This window comes from Rhipicephalus microplus, chromosome 1, assembly GCF_043290135.1.
Source record: "Rhipicephalus microplus isolate Deutch F79 chromosome 1, USDA_Rmic, whole genome shotgun sequence".
Taxonomy (NCBI): domain Eukaryota; kingdom Metazoa; phylum Arthropoda; class Arachnida; order Ixodida; family Ixodidae; genus Rhipicephalus; species Rhipicephalus microplus.
In genome coordinates this window covers 206601506-206616191 of record NC_134700.1, presented here as the reverse complement: position 1 = coordinate 206616191, position 14686 = coordinate 206601506, and the positions used below count along the sequence as shown (strand labels likewise).

The 14686-nt window shown below is 42.1% G+C and overlaps 1 protein-coding gene across 1 annotated transcript; it reads left to right on the top strand.

Annotated features, from left to right (window-relative positions):
• The first annotated feature begins 760 nt into the window (after positions 1 to 760).
• Positions 761 to 6813, top strand: LOC119167448 (ADP-ribosylation factor-like protein 15). Its single transcript, XM_037418919.2, has 4 exons — positions 761 to 996; positions 3591 to 3804; positions 4749 to 4945; positions 6544 to 6813. The coding sequence occupies exons 1-4, from the start codon at positions 934 to 936 to the stop codon at positions 6673 to 6675; spliced, it is 606 nt and encodes a 201-aa protein (XP_037274816.2). The 5' UTR covers positions 761 to 933; the 3' UTR covers positions 6676 to 6813.
• Positions 6814 to 14686: the final 7873 nt, after the last annotated feature.

Genomic DNA, 14686 nt, shown 5'->3' with positions numbered 1-14686 from the left:
GCTACTTTACGGCTGTTTGGACGGCGCTAGAGTAAGAACGGCTGCATTCCGTGATGAACAGCCGGCATATATGTGACTATTTTTTCACTTAGATGACTGGTCAAGTAAGCTGTTCAGTGTGACGAAAAATTTATTGCACACTGGTGGACAAATGCGAGAATCCGTAGACTTACATAGTGTAGGACAGCATATGTGATGTTGCGTCCATTTAATTGCAAAGAATTTGTGAATGACTTTTGAAATATTTGTTTCAAAATTATTTTTCATTAGTGCATAATAATTACGCAATATGAGTGCTCTGTTGGCCGAAATATGACCACGAACACTCAAGCTGACGTCAGCGAACAGGTGCTGACTAGCGCCACAGTGCTCCTAAGTTACGGCCCTAGCGGCAGAAGGTATGAACTAGAACGTGGGCGCTGGAAGAGGTGCTCTCTGGGCAGGTCAGGAGTGTAGTAGGTCATGTCACAGACAAGCGCAGACACGAGCGCGCCAGAATGTGCTAAAGCGATGGAGAAATGAACTGCAAGATCGAGGTGGCATCGGTGTAGTGTGGTTGTTCCCTCACAATTCCCTTTTATGCTTAAAAAAACAAAAAATGTCAACAATAAACTAAGATCTATAGTTAGGCTGGTGACTAATAAATTTTAGTACTTTAAAACTTTGGTTATTTTAAAGAAAAAAAAAAGAGTTGCAGCAAATGTCCGCTAGTTAGCAGCACTAAACCTTTAATGCAAGGCCACCGTTTTTATTGTTTGTCTAGGACTGAAGAGTTCATTGAAAAATGGCGCTGTAAGCTGCCGTCGTGTGTGGTTTTCAGGCAGGCGCTGTTTCAGGTCGACGTCCGTAGGCCTTTCCTCGAAGGTGCCGCAGAGACTTGCCGCCAGTGATCGTGGTGGGCTGGTCGGGCGCCTTCGAGGAAAACCCCCCACAATGCCAAAAGTCGTCGAGAACATGCAACTTGGCTTTGCTGGCTGTCGCACCGCTTTCCGAAGGGTCAGTGTGCTACTTCGGAGAGACGATATCAACACAGTTGTGTTGTCGTACAAGTGTTCGAGCTCTTCCTGCTTTGCGGAGACTTGCGGCCACTTGATGCTGCCTTCGGGGTGACGTGAACTGTGATATGTGAAACCTGCGTCGATAACTTTCAATTTTATTTTGCGACAAGTTTCTGTTTGATCTTATGAAAGGTCGCGGCCGTCGACCTTTCAGTATCACGGTGCGAAGGTTGTATGTTGCCGGTGTAATAGAACTTCCACGTCGGCGGTGCTAAATCACGCGGCAGCAATTTATTTTGCTTCTTCAGTGTGAAACAGGCCGATTTTGCGCACTGTGTAATGATCGCGGCTTTTCTAAGCCCGCGAGAAGCGTGCGTTGGTTTCCCCTTTGAAGGCATGTTTATATCCGTACGCTAAAGCCGAACGACGGCGCACTACCCATCCGAACTTCTTTTTTAGTTGATAAGGGGTGGTGGCGAATGAAAACGGGAAGGATACTTGTTGCACTTTGCGATTCTCGGGTGTTTGGAAACATTTAATGTAAGCAGAATGTGTGCAAGATTAGCCGTATCCCCTGTAAGCTTGTAAAATTCCTCTTTTGCATGTGTCCGTGTAAGGTTTCTTTGAACTACTGACTCGGTTTTTACGCATTGCGCCGTGAACAGTAGTGCTGGCAGAACATCAATTCGTATTACGGCTCATAACCACGGGTGGGAATTTCCAATTGATTTGGTTGATCAAGCTAAATGAGTATAGAATTTTCAAGTGGAATCATAGTCCCTAAATTGTAGATGAAAAGAAGTATGCACCATGATTGATCCAATAGTATTCTACTTGTAAAAAACAATGACAGAAAATAAACTGATGGCTAAGCACATACAGTAATGTATCAAAAAAAGGAGGAAAACTTGCCTGGTCAGTTTGTTCAACGTAGCTAGATGGCTGAGCAATAATCGATGTAAACAAACACGTGTATAGAGGTGCCAAGAAGAAAAAAATGACAGAAAAAGTTTATATCCTACCTTTTTTAGTTTACTGTATCCCAAACGTTTCGTGAAACATACACAGTACTGTGCACGAACGGCTGTAAGAACTGCAGTGTACAAAGTTGGTTTAGGGTAAACTGACAAACTTGTACTATAATAAGTGGATCTTTATCAGTAAAGTAAGCCACAATTGTTCATGAGTAGTTTTAATCAAATAAGTTACCATAAAAATGTTTGCAAAAGCTTCCCTGACCAGCATTTGTACTAACTCTCTTCTTTTAATTCATTTCCTATAGGCGATCCACCTTGTTAAGCTCATTTCACAAAACGCTCACCGTGATTCTTGAGCTATGCTTGAAGCTTCCAGTAACATTGTATATCTACGCGAGTTCTCTTGTGTTGGTCACCTAGAAACCTTGTCATTCTATAGTCCTTATAGATGTAGGAGTAGTACTTATGTCATTTTTTAATAGGAAAGTGTTGAACCACAGCGAGCAACACAGAGTGAATCAGATGCCTCAAGTGGCATTAAAAAATGCAAAAGACAAAACATACTTGCTGCAAATGACTCTGGTCAGAATCTGATGTGGTACAGCTTAATTGGTTTGATGCATAAATTGCGTATGTGATGGTGTGCACTGCTTGCAGTTAATTCTTGTGTAAACTCGTTGATAAGCACTCTGAATTCATCAAATAAATCATCTGAAAAGAGTCAACTAGTATAGTAGCTCTTGAACATAAAAAGTGGCAAACAAGTAGTGGTTCTCTTTTTACAGTGAAAGCTGTTATGAGATCAAAACTTGGGTCACGCGCTGCCATAGTCGTCCGCCGCCGCCGGTGTCCGTAACCACACCACATCACGCGAAATTAGAAAAAAAAAAAATAGTATCAATAACACAGTGGGGCTTGAACCCGGGTCTGCTGGATGCCAGCCCAGTATTCCACCACTGACCAATGCCAGTGCTTGGGACTTCTTGGCAAAATTGTCTTAGGCAGACTTGATGTCTGGAAAGCAATCGCATTAATAAGACTTATAAAGCGTATTAAAACAGCGAAATAACAACCAGTCGTCGTACAATGCGAATAGCCTAACGAGTGGGTCGTCCAATGCTCCAACTCATTGCAAAAGCTTGTTCCTGTCCACCTAATAACTGTGGCACATATCCACTGCAGGCACAGTTCATCATCGTCAGCCACTGCATGAACAATTGGTACAAAATTCCTTGCAAGTGTTCAGCGGATACCACTCTTCTGAGAAGGATGGCGAAAACGAGCATAGCGAATTCCAGCCTACTACACAAAAATCTTTATTATTAATGTCGTAGTGAGTATCAAGCAAGTGTGCTTGCAGCAGTTAGCCAGTGTGTGTTTAGAAAAGGCTCTGAAAGGGCGCTCTTCTAGCTTTCGCTGTGACCGTGCTGCGCCTTGCGCGCAAGCCTGGCATTTTTTCTTAAAAGCAGACATTAGGACACTTTTTTCATTCACCTAGTCTTGATCAGTTTGTTTCTTAAAATCTTTGTAACTTTTTGTATTGTTCAAACAATTTCGGAACAAGGTATTCTGGCTGTTATGCTTATTCTACAATGACTTTTTTTGTGCGTTGCAGTGTTGCCGGTGGCTGACGTGCAGTGGTAGTGTTCCCGGCAGAGAACCACGCGACCAGTATGAAGTGCTCTGCTTGGGTCTCACGGGTGCAGGCAAGTCTACAGCCCTGGCCACTCTTGTGGGGGAGCCCTGGGATGCCCTTGAACCTACAACGGGCTTCAACATCAAGACGCTGCCAGTCAACGACACTGTGCTCAATATCAAGGAACTGGGTGGTACGTGTCATCTCACTGGTTTTTGTTGTCTGCCTTGCAGCAGTAAATTACTCTGAAGCTGCAAGAACACAAGTTCTGTCGAGGTTAAACCCATACTGCAGAATCTTCTTATCGTCTCCTGATCTCTTTACAGTGGCATAGCTAGAACAGAGGTCACTTGAATCACTTTGAACTAGAATACCTGTTATATAAGGCTGCCTGTTTACTCATCCACTGCGAACTTACAATCGCAATGCCTTTTAAAAATGGTGCTGTAAAAGGGCAGTTTCAGGTGTGTCATGATTCGCAATGCATTTGCTGCTGTTTTTTGCTTGCCTTCGTTACCTTCACAACAGATATGCTTTCGTCACCACTGTGTATTCTTTACGACTTGCAGTGCTACTAATGGTCATTAGCACTGATGATGGAATGTTGTACAGAGATGCTGTAGAAGTATGTAATGCTGCCTATGAAAACAACACTTCATACAAACAACGCCTTCTGGGCATTTCACCAATTAATGCGTGTACTTTTTAACATACCCAACGTTTAACATACTCATGCAGTGATACTAATGGTCACCTAAGTCGTCTACCTCTGACAGACCTTTGTGCTAAACTGATTAAGCAGAAACATAGTTAAGAAATTAATGTCGGACATTGGCAGGCTCCAATCTTTTTGGTCAGTCACTGAACAAATGATGTTACCTTTGTAGCACCGTGCATGTCTGCTGGTGTCAGTGTGCAAAGCAGAGACCAGAAGAGCTCATAAAAGAACATAATGTGCATTAACTGAATTTGCGGTTTCCACATAATTGCGTGGTGCTGCTGTGCTTGGCCAAGGTTGCTGTTGTAGTGTTCTGTACTCAATACACAGCTTTACTTAAGACGTATTAAATGTCAGGTGGCTTTGGGGCGGCTCATTATTGAAAAATGTTGAGTGGTGCTTTATGCCCTCTTATGCAGGCTCGGTACGTCCGTTCTGGCAGGAGTATTTCGGGGATGCACATGGAGTGCTGTTTGTGCTGGATGCTGCTGCCAGCGAGGGCTCTTTACAGGAGTCTCGTCAGACTTTGGCCGAAGTGCTTCCACAGCTGAAAGGGCGCCCTTGTGTAGTGCTAGCTACTCACGCTGATCTTTCAGGCTGTGCTACTCAAACACAGGTAGGCCTGCTTGTTGTTGTACATCGGGCCATAATTTGCTTGTCCCTAAAAGAGCACTTGGTGTCTGTAAGAAAAGTTAGTTAGTTATATTACGTTTATTGGCGCAAGAGCAACTCGGGCTAAGCTGCGCCTGTAAGAAAACCAAAAGGGAAATGTTTCTATATATATTATAACCTCATTATAACAAAGTCACACCGATGACTTTGTTACATCTGAAAATTTATAAACATATGTTTGTAATACCATGGTCCTTTAATACTTTTTTCTGGTCATGAAACTCCTGCGTCAATCAATGAGAGAGCTTCATACGCCGCCTGCATTTTCCGCGGTGCTGGCGTAGATCCTGGTTGATTTCTATATGCACGTAGGAGAAACCAGGTGGCTTATTAGAACGCAGACTTATTGGTCATTGGGAGAGTACATGGGAATAGATAAAAAAGAAAGTGTATATCAAAACTCGGCTGCGTTATCAAATCTGCATACGTAAAATCAAAAGCTTTCATTTCTCACAACAGTTTCATCTCATTTTTTAATCTTTAAAATCAAAGGCACAAATTATGACAATATATAAAAAAAGAAAAGGACACATATTGAGCATCCCTTTCCATCTTGTAGTGTCTCATTCTGAGCTTTTAATTTTTTGGCTTTATCCCTAACGATGTCCCTCAAGAGTTACTTTAAGGTTATCAATGCTATGTTACCCTGATATACAGAACTTCTATCGGCTGCTTCGTGATGCCCTATAAAATAAAGTGACAGTTATTCCGAAAATGAACGTTACGTGCAGCCAGAGCACGTCTGCTCTACAATCTTTTGCGCAAAATAGGTTAACCTTTCAGTCATCTAGAACCAGTCACAGTGTTCGGTTTAAGCCCGAAAGCGACTATGCAGGGATTGAGAAATTAAGAAACGCTACGAATGCGCATCACTTGACAGATGGACTCAGTTAAAACATTGCCAGCAATCAAGGACTTAGGCACTTTGACAATACTAATAACTGCTATGAATTGTTAGCGACAACACACAAAAATATTTGAAGAAGTGTATTTGATGGAAAACGCTTCCGCGAACGCGCTACAACCCTGCCAAGTGCGGCCGATCGATGCCCTCCTGCTTACAGTGGCACCTTTGGTGGCCACTTTTGTCCCAATATGAAACTTTTGCAGGAGTTTCATGACCGGAAAAAAAAGTATTAAAGGACCACGATAGTACTCTATCTATGACAGGACTATCCTTTATTTATTTCCCTATATCTGTGTCGCAATATTGAGGTTTGAGAGTATGTTTAGAAACTGAGACAAAGCCATAAACTAGAGTTGCACGTTCTATATTCAAGATGCAATGCAGTGACGTAATTTCTAATTGCTCGCAAATTGAATACTTTCACCAAGCTCTCAATTTCTGTGATGCAATCAACCATCCGCACACTTTGCTAAAAAGCATGAAGAAAAAACCAAGCTCTTACATAGCACTCTTGTTGCCTCAGTTTTTATATATTGGGCAGCCATAATTGATGGAAAGTAAATATGCGCTGCTATCTTAGTGCATGATACCTTTTGCAGGCACATTGTACTACTTACTCTACGTATGTTTGACAGGTGGAGCAGCTGCTTGAAGGCCTGATGCATGGTCGTAAGTCGGCAGTGTTGTCTTGTTCCCGGGGCCAGCGTCAGGAGGTGCTCAAGGCGCTCGAAATGCTTACTGGCTACATGACAGCATCCATCAAGTAGCATCGAGCCACAGATGCACCTGTATGAAATGCTCAAGGGCGGTGCTTGGCCTTACCCCCCACCGTACCGACAAATGTGCTGCGAACAGATGTATTTCTCACCACCCTGACCATCGTCCTCCGGCACTGTTGTGTTCCCTGTGGCAAAACTCACTGGTAGTTTCCTTTTATACAACTTATCCATCCAGAAATGACACCTGGGTTCTCCATACCCGACACATGGGGTGCCCTTCTGGCTCCAAAGCGACTTGCCTCGTTTTCTTCTGAACAGAACTTCCTGCCATCAGTGCTGCCAAAGCTTGACATCTCATCTGCCTGTCGAAACGTGTGGGTGGTGGCAAGACATATGCAACGAGATTACAGGGTGCACACAGTGAGTCTTTGTAACAAACAGCTCCTTACTTCCGTCTGCTGCCACTTGGGACAGACTAAGCACGATGCTGGTACATGTAAGCACTCACTAGCAAGTGCTTTGGTAGGATTTACCAATGTGTCGTTGGGTAGAGACAGGCAGCCATGCAAGGAAGACATAGTCTGACCTAAGTGGCTCTGTTGTCATAGTGACTGTATTGGGTTTTACCATGAACGCTTCGTTTGAGCACTATACCACTCTGCATAGCGTTGGCCGTTGCACTGAGTGTTAGATGACGCCAGACGAATGGTAATGGGTAGCTGTGCATTGACAATGATGTGTTAGAAGCAAGACATTTTTAAATATGTTTGTACCAAATTAATACACAGTGCAAGAAATGTCGCACTGTAACCATTTCCTCAAAGCGGCCAGTCAAGCATTGCAACAGATGCGCCCCCCTCACGAGCTCAACGTGTTCCCACCTTCTGAAGCTGTATGCTTTTCAAAAAGCCTGGTGGCATTGTTTCGAACAATGAATATTGTTTGAGTGGTCTTAATGTTGTACTCGGTAATTGCTACGGCAGGCAGTTGTGATAGTTCCATTTGAAGGCCCTACAGACATTGGCATCAACTACGTGTCACCGTGTGCCCAGGCACAGCTGTAGTGTTTTATTCCTAGCCAACTTTTGTGAAGAGTGTGCATGCGAGCACGTCTTACTAGCCAACCCAAAATGTGTGCTAACGTGTACTGCATTGCAGCCATTCGTCTGCTCTTCAAGCAAGCCTGCAGGTTTGGCTTGTATGCATTTGACCTGCGGCTCACTGTTTGTTGTCATGCACACTGTTTTGTCATTGCACAAACCTTTACCTGGCTTGCATGCCTCCCCTGTGCATTGTGTTCATGCTGTGTGGTAAAACAGCGCACCAAAGATTGCAACTGGGCATACGTGCTACTGCCATGGGAAAGCAGTGCTAACAGTTTTCTTGTGTGTGTATATGTGTAATGCTTGTAACAGTTTTGTTTGGAGCTTGAAATTCGTTTAGCCTTGGTACAACACACTAAGTATTGTAGAACACTGAGCTTTTATCCTGGTTATTGCTACAATCCAGAATACTCTCTAGAGCTCAAAGGCATTGCTGAGAAGAAGCCCTCTATTGGACTTGTGCTTCTTCAGGCTTATTTGTTTATTTGTGAGTGTTGGAGAACTCAAACTAGCACATGAAAATGGCTCTGTGCAATGTTTTCTCAGAAGCTTGTATTTCTGTTTGCAGGCAACATCAACAAATGTTGGGTATGTTCATTGAAAGTGAAAACTTGGCTAGTTGGTATGGATTGCACATCTTGCGAAAGGAGCTACAGAAAAAGCTCGTTAGTTCGAACTCGGTTTATTCTAACTTTTACAGTTCATTCAAACTGACGCCCCAGTCCCAGCACAGTCCAGTGTGTGGGGCAAAATTCCCGCGGATTCGAAGCGTTCATATCGACAACAGGTAATTCAAACTGAGAGCCCCTGGTATTCGTTGCGCCTCGCATAAGTCGGCCCATAATGATCACAATTTGTTGCAATACCAAACCAGACCTGCTAGAGATGCAAAACAACAAAACAACAGCATTTCTCCACTAAGGAAATTCAGCCGCTGTGCTGGAATTCCTGTGCAAGCTGAGAACGATGCTTATGGAGTCGCTACAAGAGAAATGCAAGCAAATGCAGGTTACTGATTACGTTTAATTTTCATTGAATTAACCCTGCCATGTATAAATACAGCAAAATCTTGTTAATTAGAACTCGATTATTTTGTAATCCCACTTAATTTGAAGTATTTTTGTGTTCCCGTATTTGACAATTTAAGTTTGAGCGGATAATTTGAAGTGGCGGTTAGCACATGTACGGTTAATTCGAAAACTTTGGGTGCAGTGTGCCAATTCTTGATTCCGATTTCGCCGCGAATCCGCCGAAAGGACGGCCCTTAAGAACCACTAGGCAATGTACTTTAGCGATAATAATTAGTGGTAGCTGAAGCACCCCTGCCTCGCCACTTCCAGCACGAAAAATAAGAAAAGCGGTCTCATAATCAATTAAAATAAACGCCCGTGAAAAACAAGGCATACTTCACTGCAATACACCAGTGACGTGCGGGCAGCGTGTTGCATGATTCTCGCAACGTCAGCGTGTCACAGCTTATTCATTCTTTCTGGAAATTTTCGCACCTGAAAGGGGGGGAGGATATTTCTGCTAATTAAATCAAGTTTGTTCATCATCATCATCATTCTGGAAATTTAAAGAAATTAGTAAAGGTCAGTCTGGAGAAATCCACAATGTATGCGTACCTGCGAGTGCTGGTTGCTCCAGCAATTTGCGCACTTGCACTGTTGACAGAGTTCTTGCCTGTAACGCCTACTTCGAAAACTCGAGCCGAAGGCTTCAACAGTGATGTTTTCCAGCCAAAAAACATCGCGAATTTCGTCACACTGTCCGTATTAAAATTATTTTACGAAAAACAATGGGTGAATGGTTGCATCATGACGTGCTGACGCTGCGAGAAGCAGGCGACATGCTTCCCGCAGGTCACTACTCTATTGCAGTGAAAATGTCTTGTTTTTCGCAGGCGAAAATATTTTAGTTGATCACGTTTTTTTTTTCTTGGTGGTGGGGGTTAGGCCCGGAATTCCCCCTTGTTTGCGGCAAAATTGTGTTTCCAGGTATTGCTGGAAAACACAACCCTTGCAGCCACAAACTAGCCGGCACAGCAAACGACCAGCCCTGATTAATTTGAATAATTTTAAGTTTCTAGCATACCATTTTGTATGTTCTGTTAATTGGAAAACCCACATGAATAGAGAATTTCTCATGGTCCCAGTGACTTCAAATTAACGAGGTTTTACTGTGTGTTTTGAAGCATAAATATCGCCATATACTTCAACAATATGGCTCAGTGCTCACATGAATGCATATCCGCACTCATTCCTGGTTAATCATCGACTGGTCAATCGATTCTGTTTAATGTTAGAGCTACATACACTCAATTTTACGAAATTAGCTGCGAGAAACGTGTAGTGGCACCTAACTTACGATAAAAGTTGTGTAATGTAATGCTAATTTGGTTGTCATGATTACACAATGTTATTGCTAGCATGTATAAATATTGTATAGTATTTCTTGTAACTATTGTGATAATGCATTAGTACGGGCATTGTATAAATTCTGTAAAAACTCCTACGCTCACGCTGTATGCCATCTAAAACATGTGCTCGAGGTTTCTCAAGTGGATAGATCCACTTTTTCTCGAGCTCTCTCGTGTTCCACATTACGCAAACTTGTGGGCGAAATCATGTTTGTTTGATTTGAATGAGTCAGAAGTGACTTCTTTGGGATCTGCCCAGGCAGCGTGGCGCGATTTTTGTTCATTCTAGCACCCACCTGTTAATTCAGACACTTAATTGAAACAATTGTATATTCCTCTCCGAGTTCGAATTAACGAGCTTTTACTGTACATGTCACAGAGAGAGAGTGGAGTGTTGCAATATGTCACTGCAAGATCCATTGTTGGCTTTCTATTTTTCTTGAGTGAAGATGGTGTATTAAAAGACTGAAATAATAATGTGCAGAGATACTGTGCAAGAATTATTTTCTTTCATCACCCATTGCACTAAATGTCCTATACTAGCAATAATGGTGTGACAATATACCAACGAACGACATATAACAAGAAATGTAAAAAATGATAAGCATTACAGAACAGCTGTGAATGGCCTGTTTCATTTCTAGTGAATGGGATACTATGCCAGTTACTAGGGCGTGACAAAAGTTTGAAGAAAAGATAAGGATCTTTACATAACATGGCTTTCCAAGCTTGTCTTAATTAGACTTCATCTTTACATAACATGGCTTTCCAAGCTTGTCTGAATTAGACTTCATTTATTTCACCACACATCTAGGTACAGTTTTATCAGCGCAGTGAAATCCGTAGTCGTTCACCTTTGTTCTTAATGGTTCTGCAGTATAGCTTAATTGCAGTTTCTTTTTCTCGGCATGCTGTAGCCTTAGAAGCACCTACTTAAATGTGCACACATTAATTGCTGATATACCCAGAAATTGTTCTTTTCACAAGGGATCTTCAAAAGATAGGGGGCAATCTTTGCCTCAACGGTAGCGAATTGCAAGAGAAACAAATGAGCACCGCATCCTGTTAAGCACCCTTTTTTTTATTGTGTGTGTGTATGAATCGCCAAGCATGACCACACACTTATTTACATGTGTAGTTAAGCTAGCACATGAATATGGCTCTGTGCTATGCTCTTTCATAGAAGCTTATATTTCTCTTTCCAGGCAACGTGAAACGTTGGGTATGTTAAAAGTACACGCATTAATTGGTGATATGCCGAGAAGGTGTTGTTTGTATGGGGGTGTTGTTTTCATAGGCAGCATTACATACTTCTACAGCATCTCTGTACAGCGTACACACTCCATCATCAGAAAGTACTTGAGAAACAATTTGCACTTATAGCATTAACGTTTGCAACATTTTTATAGCATTTTATGCAAATATGCTAGACTCGCATGAATATGAAAAATTGGGCAGCACATGGATATATGCCACCTCGGATCCCAAGAGTTCGCAATCGATAAAGAAGTTCTTCTAGGCGTGCTTACAAAATCCGTTTTTTTTTCTCTGCCATTCAATCAGAGTTTGTGCCCTTATGCACACACTCATGATTCAGAGTTTGCACTTACATGAAATGGTTCAGGGTTGAAGGTATATAGATTAACGAATAATAATGTTACACAATTTTATGTTCCAAAACTATGATATGATTATGAAGCATGTGTTTGTGCAAAACTACAGATTAATTTTGACTGCCTGACACGCACACTGGTGTTCTTTGGTACCACTTTCGCAGAAATGCAGCTGCCGTGGCTATCAATCGAACCTGCGCTCCAGAGCTTAGCAGTGCGATACCTTATCTCCTTAGTTGCTACATTGGCTGAAAGAGCAAAGAGCCTCGATTCTGTATGCTGACCAATCGGTGCAAGTAATAGCTTTTTGCTTTTTTGTAACTGCACAAGATCCGAGTGTCAAGCTGCTGCAAACTTTTTCCATTATTGCTTGCGATTGGAGAGCACCTTTCATTTTCTTTAGAAACCAGCTACCGCAGCGAACTGATTTTAACGAACAGCTATACTGTCAAGCGTTTGACTGCCTCGAAGCTGAATGGCCAAGTGAGAAGATGATGGGAGACGAAAGTAGCTTTATTCATTACGGCACTTACGAACTGTTTGCTGCTTTGTCACTTCTATTTAAGCTGTGATTTGCCCTGTGGGCATATGTGACAGGCCACTTAATGTCACAAGGATGAGTGAATACACTCTGTATAGCAGTTAAGGTCTCTATCAGCAGCCATGCTCGTTAACAGTTTTGTTTTATAGAAAGCTTTTGATGTATTCTTCATGAGATAACAGGTCCGATTCACTGAGTTTCAATAGCCCTCTCTGCGACAAATTTCCATACTCATTTCCTGCACCTCGAAGCTGGTGCAAAGCCACATTCTGTATTCTTCTAAGCAATCTCAGCAGCCAGGAGTTGAAACCTCAACACTGTGCCCGGCAACATGCACACTATAGCCACTATGTCCCCATCATAAGCACACAATAACTCGCAAGAATATAGTGTATTAACCCAAAAACATTTCGTGTGAACATGTCAGTGCTATGGGAAATTGTAATATTGAGAGATGTATTAGTGGGGTGCTAGTGTAAATTGACCTCCTTCTTGTTGATTGACGTAACCCCCTCAAAATTTTTTCTCGGGTGGAAGGTACCTACTGAAATGTCGGCGCCCTGTGTGGCGGAGCTTCAAGCACTACTGCTGCACACATGCAGGATGGTTTTAAATTTTGCATGAACAATACTATGCAGGCAAGGGGAATTGCAGGCAAGTTTTTACGACGTACTGTTTTAAAAGGTGGCGAGTTACTAAGGATGGCATTGTGTCTAGTTTAGTCTTCTTTTTATACTCTTTTGCCGCTGAAGCAACCTTTTGTTGGCCGCTTTCATTGGCATTTACTTTAACGTAATCATGTTGAATGAATTGAACTTCTTGTGTACTGTGTGGTCCTGTTTTACATGAACCCCCAAGCAATTTTTCATCTCATGTGCTGAAACATGCTGCGAAGATTCCTCATAGTGTTCTCGGATGAAGTAGGTAATGATGCAATGCTCACATCTAAGCCATTTACCAACTCATCACTTGTAAGGCTTTGTTTGAATGCTGCTGAAGGTCCTGTTGAGTCGAATAGGCTGCGGTATCATGTGTGATAAGCTATTTATCTGCTGCAACACACCAGCTTGTCTTACTCTGCCCGAATGCATGAGCAATAAAAAAAAATAAAAAAACTGATTGGGGGGCGATATTAGAGATGCTTCCCAAGCTACTGCCAGTTGTGTACCTGGAACGGCTTTGTTTTACACCCCTTTATTGAAGGCTTCACTCAACATGTCATCATTCGAATGAAAAACTATGCTGGCAGGAAAGAGATACTTCAGTATTTTGGAATACTCGGGGTATTTTGTGCTACAAATTAGGCATATTTGACCCAAGGGACTTTGAAATAAACTTCTTGCGACTTCAGGTTTGTCAAAGTAAGGGCCACTATGACAGCTGCAAGTTGAGGGTTCGGGGCAATTACATCCAACTTAATGTAAATTACCTGGGTGTGCCTTTTCTTTTCACATCTCTTATAAAAATTGAACCTCTACGTATACAAGATACTGTGAATTGACATTGGAGGAACTACTTTTGACAGTGTTTACTCTTCTTTAAAGTCGGACAGCTTTTAATTGCCACTGACATATCACTATAGACTGAAGCTAAGCGTAGTTGCAGCCGCTCTAACCAGACTTTCCAAGTTCATTTTATTTGCAGGGTTCATATGTACCCTTGACCAAGGCCTTGTTTACCAAAATCACTTATTCGCCGTGGCATCTGTCCTGTACGGACCCTATTTGTTAGGCACTATGTACCTGCAAGACTTTTTCTCCGTGACGGTTGTCACGGTGTGTGGTGCCTAGCTTCGATCAATAGCACTTTCTGCAGTTCCACTCTGCTAGCATTGTGCTTCTAAGGGGATAAGCTGCAATACGACAGTTGTCAAGACCTACGGGCTTCATCATGTTCAAATAAAAATGCCAATCAAGGCTTCTTCTACGATGGTCTCCCGTTCAGCATTTGTTGTTTGTGAATATTGGTGTATGGTTCGAACAGCATTGTAAAGCTGTTCGTCAAACCAGTGTATATATATATATATATATATATATATATATATATATATATATATATATATATAGTATAGCGTATATATATACAATATATATATACACACTTATTTCACGCAGATTCATTTCCGAATCTGAGAAATAAATTCTGTAACTATACCTAACACTTATATGATCTGGCGAGAGAAAGAAGTTGATCTTCAATAAATTACGTAGCACTGTTAACCTAAACGTACCAAGCTGAAAGACTAGACACAGCAATGCGTAAGAGACTGTGTTCACGAGTTCAGGTCAAAAATTCTTTCAATTCTCCATTTAAATCCCTTCTTTCAAACTGTGTATCGTGCTGAGCACACAGGATGTCTGCAGGTTTGTGATGACTTGTAGGA